Here is a 10,103-nt window from a genome sequence, read left to right as displayed (position 1 = left end):
TCATAATTAACACATAATCACACAATTAAATTAATCATCACACCACATAATAATTAAATAAATAAACAACTAATAAAATAACTATTTAAATAAAAATCAGGATGTTACAATAGTCACAATCTATATCCCAATTTTTCTAGCCATCAAATATTAATAAAGTCTCATCTTTTTCCACAAAGTCCCATGTGTTTTTATAATTAAAAAAACAAAATATAGTAGTACAATCATACATGTATTCTAGTTTAATAAATTGAGATGTACACAGTGCAAAGGTTATGCATATGTTTTCTATCATAATGGTAAAAAAAAATCACGAAAATATTATTATTTTTAATGAAAAAAAAGAAGACAGGAAATACTTTATTTCCTATTGAAGCTTTAATACTCCATTATATTACTTTTATCAATATTTTTACAACCTAATCTTTATCTTCAATAAATCAAAATCACTTGATCCATTGAACAATTTTTTATATGGTTGAACATTCTCTCGTTTTAAATTAACTAAACCATCCATTCAAATATTGATATGCTCTCTATTAATTTTATAAATTCAAAGAAATGAAAGTTGAACATCCTTTATAATTATTATTAAAAAATGCAAGTAATTGTCTTATTATAAATATTTTAATAATAATTTAATATTTATAAATAAGCTTAACTTTCATATCATTCATAAATGTGAAATTTGACATTTTATTTACGATAGAATTAAAGTAAATATATAAGAAAAAATTAATGGAAAACGGGGTGAACAATAAAGCCAAAGGTGACATTGATGGTACACCAAAATAAGTCTATACTAAAAAAGTTATTTCAATGAAGATTTGTTAATATAAGAAATGTATAATTAAAATCATGTGTCACTCATCTAGCTTTTACTTGTATAATATTAGCATCTCAGTAATGTGACCATGTCTTCGGTAATAAAAAACTAATAACTTTGCAAGCTCACTGTAACCGATTTTAGGATAGAATTAAAGTAAATATATAAGAAAAAGTTAATGAAAAACTGGGTGAACAACACTTACAGTCAAGGGTGACGTTGATGATACACCAAAATAAGTTTGTCTCAAAAAAGTTATCTCAATGAAGATTTGTGAATATAAGAAATGTATAACTAAAATCATGTGTCACTCTTTTGACTTTTACTTGTATAATATTAGCATCTAAATAGTGTGACTATATCTTTGCTTTTGGTAATAAAAAAAACTTATAACTTTGCAAAGCTCATTGTAAAAAAAAATCATTTACATGATTCAATGCAAAAACAAATAACTTTGCAAGCTCACTTTATAAATACAAATTTTCCACTTTATTCCTCGCCATCCATATTACAACCACCCGACAACATTACCAAAACTTTATCAAAAAATGAAGAACATCGCTAAAGTTATGTTTGTTGTACTCACTCTTTCAGTGATCTTTGCTTCTCTTCAGGCTGAAGAGATTCATGGAGCAGCCAATAAAGGCAGTTGCAGTGGAAACTGTGGTTGCTCACATCCACCGACGGAATTGCCACTGCTCCTTCCACCGGAATCACCACCGCTGCTTCCACTACTCCTCCCACCGGAATCGCTATTGCTCCTCCCACTAATTAATTAATGTAATGAATGAACTATATACTAGTAATAAACTCGTGCATACGCACGCGCATTTGTATACATAATAAATTTATTTTAAATAGAAGATTAAAAAATATATTTAGAACAATAATTGATTTTTTTTTCAAATATAAAAATATTTAAATCAATAATAGATTTTTTTTCCGTATACCATTTTTTAATCATAAATATTTGGATCATAAATATCATTTTTCGTATATAAAAATATTTAGATCAATAATAGATTTTTCCCGTATACAAATATTATTTATGTTTATGTATCATTTACAAAAATATTTGGATCAATAGTATATTTTCGTTTATAAAAATATTTAGATCAATAATAGATCTTTTTTCACGTATACCATTTTTGAATCAAAAGTTTTTGAATCATGAATACAATTTTTCATATATAAAAATATTTAGATCCATAATAGATTTTTTCCTATATACAAATATTATTTATGTTTAGGTATCATTTATAAATATATATGGATCAATAGTAAATTTTCGTATATAAAAATATTTAAATTAATAATATATTTTTCCCCGTATATCATTTTTTAATAAAAAATGTTCGGATCATAAATATCGTTTTTCGTATAGAAAAATATTTAGATTAATAATAGATTTTTTTCCGTATATAAATATTATTTTTGTTTAGGTATCATTTATAAAAATATCTGGATCAATAGTAAATTTTCATAGATAAAAATATTTAGATCAATAATAAATATTTTCCCGTATACCACTTTTGAATAAATTTTTTGGGATCATAAATAGCATTTTTCGTATATAAAAATATTTATTTCAGCTAATTTAAGTCAATAACATAATTTATTTAAAATAAAATAAGTATAACAACCTTTAAATCTTTAAATTAAGGCTAAATTACCTCTAGGGTCCTTTAACTTATTTAAATGTAACAACGTGGTCCTTTATGTTATTTTTGCTCCACAATAGTCCTTTAAGTTACCTAACGTCCTCAACGTTGGACTTGGTCAAATGTCATGTTAAAAAAAGATGATGTGTCCATTAAGTTGTTGATGTGTCCAGTCCTATGTGTCCACTATTCTTTTATGTTTAAAATTAATTTTTTTACGTTGTAACTCTAAAATAGAAGGAAGGTGAAGATATTAGAAGGTCACGCAGAAGGTGAAGAAAGTAGAAGGTCAAGCAGAAGGCGAAGGTGCTCGTAGACGACGACGGAGCTGAAGGCGAAGGTGCTCGTACACAAGAGCATTGCTGAGGTATGTATCACATATTCTAAACTGATTGTTGCTGAATGTGTGTTTGTCGTTGATAATAACAATGTTAGGGTTTGATACTCATTAGGTTGTTGGGTGTGTGTGTTGTTGACGTTAGCAATGTTAGGGTTTGATAATCATTAGGTTGTTGGGTTTGTGTTGTTGATGTTCTTAGGTCAATCTGGACATGGATGAGTTTTATGTTGATTTCCATCATGGGGGATTTTTCGCCGGTGATAAGTATGAACAAGGGGAAGTGTCGAACTGGAAATGTGATGCTGATAAATGGAGTTACTTTGAGATTTTGGGGGTTGTTAATGAGATGGGATATCCAGGGGTGCTTGAAATTTGGTACGACTTTGCTGGGACATTGAAAGCGTTAGAAGATGACTATGGTGCTATAGAAGCACTGAACTGGTCTAAGACAAATGGAAAAGTTGATATATACATTGTTCACCCTATATCCCAACCTGACATAGTGGCCCAACCTGAAACAACTGAGGTCCCACCTGAAACTGAGGTCCCAGCTGAAACTGAGGTCCCACCTGAAACAACTGAGGTCCCACCTGAAACTGAGGTCCCACCTGAAACAACTGAGGTCCCACTTGAAACAACTGAGGCCCAACCTGAAACAAATGAGGCCCAATCTGAATCAAAAGAGGCCCAACCTGAAACAAATGAGGCCCACTCTGAAACTGAAGTAGGTGAAGTAACTGACAGGGACATAATAGAAGGGTTTTATGACTCAGCTGATGAGATTTTAAATGATGGATTTGGAGAATTGTTAGTTGGAGAAGGGTTCATAGCTGGCCAAAATGATCAACCTCTTGATGAACTACTGCCAGAGGAGACATCTAAAAAAAGGAAGAGGACTAATGGAAGACCAAAGAAAAAAAAAAGTGGTAGTGGAACTCCAAAAAAGGCAAGTTCAGGAAGCTTAAATAAGGGAAAAAAGGGAAGACCAAAGAAAAAACAAGTGGATGAAGGATTAAATGCAGATGGTGTAGAAACATCAAGTGAGGAAGATGTTCTTGATTTTGGATTTAAAAAAAGGAGCATAGGTAGGAAGGTATGTCATGGGTTGTCTGACTCTGACTATCAAACTGAAGAGCTAATAAGTGAGGATGACATGAGTAGTGATTATTCAGATGAGAGTGAGAAGGTAAAGTATCCATCATTTGTTCCTCCTAAGAAGTTCAATGACTATAAGTGGGTGTTAGGAAGCTTGTTTTCAACAAGGGAAGAGTTCAAGGAAGCTGTAGCAAGTTATGCTGTTCACAATGGTAGGGATTTAAGATACCTGAAGAATGATAAGACTAGAGTCAGAGTGGGTTGCAAGGAAGGTTGTGGATGGGTGGCTTTGTGTTCTAAATTGCCACATGAGGATACTTGGCAGTTAAGAACATTAAATGATAATCACACTTGTAGTAGAGAGTATAATGTTAGGATGTTTAATACAAACTGGCTAGGGAAGAAGTTGTATTCAACAGTTAGAATTAACCCCAGTGTCAAACTGACTGCTATTTGTGACAAAGTACATGAAAAATGGAATGCTGGAATGAATAGGATGAAAGCTTACAGGGCAAGAAAGGCAGCATTAGATATGGTTGAAGGGTCTTTCAAGGAACAATATAGAAGACTTTATGACTATACACATGAGCTACTAAGATCTAACCCAAACAGCACCATTAAGATCAATGTCCAAGCAACTGATGTGAATCCTACTGAATTTGAACAACAACCAGAAGATTATGTTAGCAGGCCATTACTACCAAGCTTCCATAGACTTTATATGTGCCTTGAAGCTTGCAAGAAAAGTTTCCAAGTTTGTAGACCAATAATAGGAATAGATGGATGTTTTCTCAAGGGCAACTATGGTGGGCAGATTCTTGCAGCAGTTGGGAGAGACCCAAATGATCAAATGTTGCCCATTGCAATGGCTGTAGTTGAAGCTGAGACAAAAGATTCTTGGGCATGGTTTTTTGACCTGCTAGTTAGAGACTTGGGAGGACCAGAAGTATGTAAGAAATTCACTTTCATTTCAGATCAGCAGAAGGTAACATTATTGTCTTAACTTTTTTTGTTTTGTAACAATTCAATCCTTTGTCTTTTAAAAATGTAACAAATTAAATCCTATCTACTATGTAACACTGTTTGTTCATTACATGATTAGGGACTGTTACCTGCAATAGAGGAGTTATTGCCTGGAGTTGACCAGAGATTCTGTGTTAGACATCTATATAGCAACTTTAGAAAAAGGTTTCCAGGCAAGCAATTGAAGGAATTAATGTGGAGGGCAGCAAAGGCAACCTATCCCCAAGCATGGGAAAGGGAAATGAGGGAGATGAGAAAGGTTAATGAGGAAGCATACAAGCATTTGTTGAAGATTCCTCCTAGATTTTGGAGTAAATCACAATTCAAATATGCAACAAAAAGTGATGTTTTGGTTAACAATATGTCTGAAACTTTTAATAGTGTTATTATTGGACCAAGACAAAAGCCAATTGTAACAATGATGGAGGAGATCAGAGGGTACCTCATGGATAGATGGGCAACTAATAGAGCCAAAATTGAAGAGTATGATGAGTCTGTACTACCAAGAATTAAGAAAGTTCTAGAAAGAAGGCAGGAATTCTCAAGGTTTTTTATAGCAAGGTAATTCAAATGACACATCATAAATGACATTAATTCTGAAACACTATACTCATATAATCCTCTTTTTTCCAGGTTATCAGGCAACATGATTTATGAAGTGAGGCATACTAGTGTGACTGGGGAAAAATTCACAGTTGACCTCAATAAGTTTGAGTGCTCTTGTAGGAGTTGGATGCTGACTGGGATTCCATGCCACCATGCATTGTCTTGTATCCTCAATAGATCTGAAGATCCTACTGAGTACATTCCTTCCTGGTTTAGGAAGGAGACATACCAAGCTTGCTATGCACCTCTGATATATCCAACAAATGGGGAGAACTTGTGGGAATTGACACCATATCCTGACATTCTTCCTCCCCCATCTAGAAGGGCACCTGGGAGGCCAAAAAAGAGAAGAAATAGAGATGCTGATGAAAAGAGGAAGGATAGTACTACTGTTTCCAGAAAGGGCTTGCCAAATAAATGCTCAGCATGTGGTCTATCTGGACATAACAAATCATCATGTCCATCTGCACCAAGACAGTCCAGCAATGCAACCACTGCACAATCTCAAAGTACCACCACTGTCCCCACCCAAACTCCCACAACTGCCCAATCTCAAACACCCACAACTGCCCAATCTCAAAGTACCACCACTGTCCCCACCCAAACTCCCACAACTGCCCAGTCTCAACCTACAAATAGAGTTCAAAAAAAGCAGTCTCAAAATGTTACCATCCAAAGCCAACCAACAAGTAGAGTTCAAACAAGGCAATCAGCAGTGACCCAAAAACAAGGAGTTCAAACACGCCACTCAATCACAGTTGCTCAACTACTTGCCATGAGGAGGGCTAGACAAGGACAAGGACCAACAGCAGCATTTCAGCCACCAACAAGTCAGAGACCCAAGATGCCTTATAAAAGAAAATCCAAATAGGATGTAACCTTGTTTGGTGCTTTTAGGGATCTAATGTTTTGATTATTTTGGGATCTAATGTTTTGACTGGTTTTTCTGTTATGAAGTGTTTAATACCAGCTATCTAGTTAAGTACTATCCTATCTACTATGTAACCTTGATGTAAACTGGTTGAATTTCTTTTTGGGATCTAGTTAAGTACTCAGCTATCTACTATGTAATTCTGTTATGAAGTGTTTAATACCAACTGACAATGTTTTGGTTGATTGAATATGCAATGTTTTGGTTATTTATTGATTTACTATCTAATTCTGGTTTGTGTATAACATTGTTATAAACTGGTTTCTGTGTAACAATGTATATCAGTCATGTGTTAAATTGTAACAAACTGATCATTTATGATTTTAAATTGTAACAAACAGATCCTTTAAGTTTTTAAATTGTAACAACTATGTCTTACTGATTCTTATATTGTAACAACCAGATCTTCATTTGTACATTGCACTAAGTAGTAAATTGCAGTATCAAAACTGGAATATGCAACACAGATCAAGAAGATAGCATTAAACTCCAATTGTCATAAAATATTACATCAAGGGGCCAAAAACTACTTGTTACAACCATAACATTAACATTAACTATGATCACCACTCCTTAAACAACATACAAATCAACACTACAACAATCAAAACTAAACAGATTATGACATAAAATAGCATCTTCATCATCTTCAAAATGTTCTTCATGATATCCTTGTTGTAGTTGTCATCCCTCCTAAGCATCTTGAGTTGTAAATCCTTTTCGTCACATTTAAAACACCTTGATAATGCAGCGTGTTGTATCTCTTGTTTGCTTTCATCACTGTGTTGATTTTCATACCACAGAAAAAAATTGCAACCAGGATTATCATCTTCACTCTGTTAACAAAATCAACAAGATTAAACCCAACTCAGACACATAAGAATTAAATATCATATCCAACCTAATCACAACATACATACCTTAAAGTATCTGCATCCCCAAAATAGCTTCCCCAAGTTTCTTCCTTTCTTCTTAACTGATCTTATCGCTGCTTTGGATCCACACAAACATAACGGTTCAATTCCAGATTGAGACGCACTCGATATTAACGAAATTGAGTTCTCAGCTCTACGATTTGTTGCGCTGCTACCGAGTTGGGCCATTGACGGAGAGGAGAAAAAAATTAGGGTTCACGGTTTTGGGAATGAGATGGAATTGTAAACCCAGAAAGCTTAGGGTTCACGATTTGTAGGAATTTTTTCCCCAAATTAAATAAACAATATGATATATTCACAGTCAGCATAACTTAACGGACAGCTCAGCACCGTTAGTGACAAATCATCATTTTTGGGACGGAACCTTTGACCAAGGGCAACGTTGATAGTGTTAGGTAACTTAAAGGACTATTGTGGAGCAAAAATAACATAAAGGACCAAGTTGTTACATTTAAATAAGTTAAAGTACCCTAGAGGTAATTTAGCCTTAAATTAAAGATAAAAAAACAGAAAAAATTTGAAATGGATTCATAAATTTCCATAAAAAAAGGAAATATGAAAGTTATTAAAATGTGAAAAATAAAATGAAACGAAAGACAACATTGTTTAAACAAAAAATATATATTATTTTTAATAGAAAAATGTATTTTTATTTATATTTTATCTTATATTTAAATATTATTTTTATTTTGACATGATATATAAAAATATTTGGATCAATAATAAACTTGTTCCTGTTTAAAAAAATTAAGATTCACTCGTTGATTGAAAAATATTTTAAACTAATTTATTAAAGGGTATAATGTGAAAAAAGGTATAATGTCATTTCTACATAGGGCATAATAAAACATTGGGAAGAAAAAAATGATAGGATATTGCAGGTTGATTTGACAAAAAGTTACTTTTAAACCAAATTTTTTGAACCAAAATATATTTTGTACTATAGTTTACACATGAAGTACTTTGTGCAAGTAGCGAATAATTTGCTTAGTACAAGAAAGTTGAATTTGTTGGAAAAAACATTAATTAGACATGACATACCCCAAAATCAAGATGTGTTAAAATTGTAAGCAGGGGTAGAGATGGTATTTCCAAAACCATTACTTTTTTTTATATTATAGATTACCCTTTTTGAGCTAGTCAAATAAAACATTAGACACAAATAATTGTTACTAATTATTTGATTTACATGAGATTATTAGCTCAACTATCTATACCATCATTTATACCATCATTTACTCCTTTAATGACTAATTAAAACTTCACTTTTCTAATATAATATACTCCATTATATTATTTAGTTATAATATAATCAGATAGCGGATACGCTAAGAGAAGAGAATAATATATGTTACAAAAAATGTAAGAGCATCTCCAATGGTGATACTCACTCTTGGTTCTTTCTGGGACTCATTAAACCACATCAATTTAAAGCAATTCATTCGATTTTTTTACTCCAATGATACAACTCTAAAGAAACGATATTGGACCCCGCAATTTTACCTTATATATTAATATCATATCATACTGGTAAGATATATGTGCGTCAGCACGGGTAAATTTGTTTGATATTGGATAAAATATATTTAAATGTAAATTTAAAATGAATTTTTTAATTGTAAAATAAACAATAATTCTATAAACTCAATTCTATTAAGAAGATACAAAAAGAAAAAGAGACTCTTAAGATAGCAAAAGAAAAAAAAATATTTAAAATTAAGAATTTTATCTCTCAACTAAAGACAATTATTAATAAAAAATAAGTATTGTGCTCATAGTGACCCGTGACATATAACAATTGGCATCTCCAACAAACTTGTCTAATTACACGAAATCCACATATCAAAAGTTAGTATCAATGTCTTAAATTACCATATATTCCAACTGCGAACAAAAATTATAGGAGTAATAGAATGTGTAATGGTAGTAATACTTGCATAAATGTATCACAATTATGTTATTATTGACATATTTAAAACATACAATATTTAAAACATACAATGTGTGGTTATATGATGAATTTTTATTTTGACAAAAGTTACATGATGATTTGAATGCCAACAAATTATGTTTATTGTATGCGAACTATATGTAACTTGCATTCGATTATAAAAAATGTGTGGTTATATGATGAATTTATCTAAACTTTCATTAGATTATGAAAAATGATTATGACACTCTCATTGAATTACAGTAGCAACTATTGTAACTGTCATTTTATGTTCTGTTGCAAAATATTCCAGCATAGTCATGAAACACATGCTTCCAATAACACTTAATCATTACATCGTATATGGATGTAAACAAAATCATAACATTGGTTAAGATCAACATTCTCTTCAATTATACAGTAAAAGAAAATGAGTGCATGAAAACAGTTGGGTAAAGAGAGATGGCAGAAAATGTACTCATTCTTATTTTCTAATTTCAATTACATCTCAAAGAATTAACAATTTATTTAGGCAAACTACCGTGTCAATTAGACAAATAGAAGTGTAATATATGTGACCTAATAACAATGAGGTCCATCTTAGAAAATTAACTATGCAACCTCTATAAATGGATTTGTTGTAGCCAAAGCACTGTCAAGAAAACATATTGTTTCATTCATTTCTCTTCTTTGAAATGTTCTATAAACCTAACTTCCAACTGAAAAGTGTGTTTAGTATAGAGACAAACATACAAT

General features: G+C 31.9%; 2 protein-coding genes across 2 annotated transcripts; one reads left to right on the top strand and one right to left on the bottom strand.

Annotated features, from left to right (window-relative positions):
* The first annotated feature begins 2,627 nt into the window (after positions 1-2,627).
* On the top strand, positions 2,628-6,703 carry LOC131621341 (uncharacterized). Its single transcript, XM_058892383.1, has 4 exons — positions 2,628-2,854; positions 3,027-4,907; positions 5,025-5,506; positions 5,579-6,703. Exons 2-4 carry the CDS (start codon positions 3,039-3,041, stop codon positions 6,420-6,422), a joined length of 3,195 nt encoding a protein of 1,064 aa, XP_058748366.1. The 5' UTR covers positions 2,628-2,854; positions 3,027-3,038; the 3' UTR covers positions 6,423-6,703.
* A 219-nt stretch (positions 6,704-6,922) lies between these two features.
* On the bottom strand, positions 6,923-7,892 carry LOC131621342 (uncharacterized). Its single transcript, XM_058892384.1, has 2 exons — positions 7,403-7,892; positions 6,923-7,318 (listed from the first exon to the last, which is right to left on the bottom strand). Exons 1-2 carry the CDS (start codon positions 7,583-7,585, stop codon positions 7,046-7,048), a joined length of 456 nt encoding a protein of 151 aa, XP_058748367.1. The 5' UTR covers positions 7,586-7,892; the 3' UTR covers positions 6,923-7,045.
* Between the last annotated feature and the right edge of the window lie 2,211 nt (positions 7,893-10,103).

Source organism: Vicia villosa, unplaced genomic scaffold (genome assembly GCF_029867415.1).
Source record: "Vicia villosa cultivar HV-30 ecotype Madison, WI unplaced genomic scaffold, Vvil1.0 ctg.000004F_1_1_1, whole genome shotgun sequence".
In the NCBI taxonomy this organism is placed as follows: domain Eukaryota; kingdom Viridiplantae; phylum Streptophyta; class Magnoliopsida; order Fabales; family Fabaceae; genus Vicia; species Vicia villosa.
The sequence above is the reverse complement of the archived record's forward strand: the minus strand, read 5'-3'. Positions and strand labels throughout refer to the sequence as shown.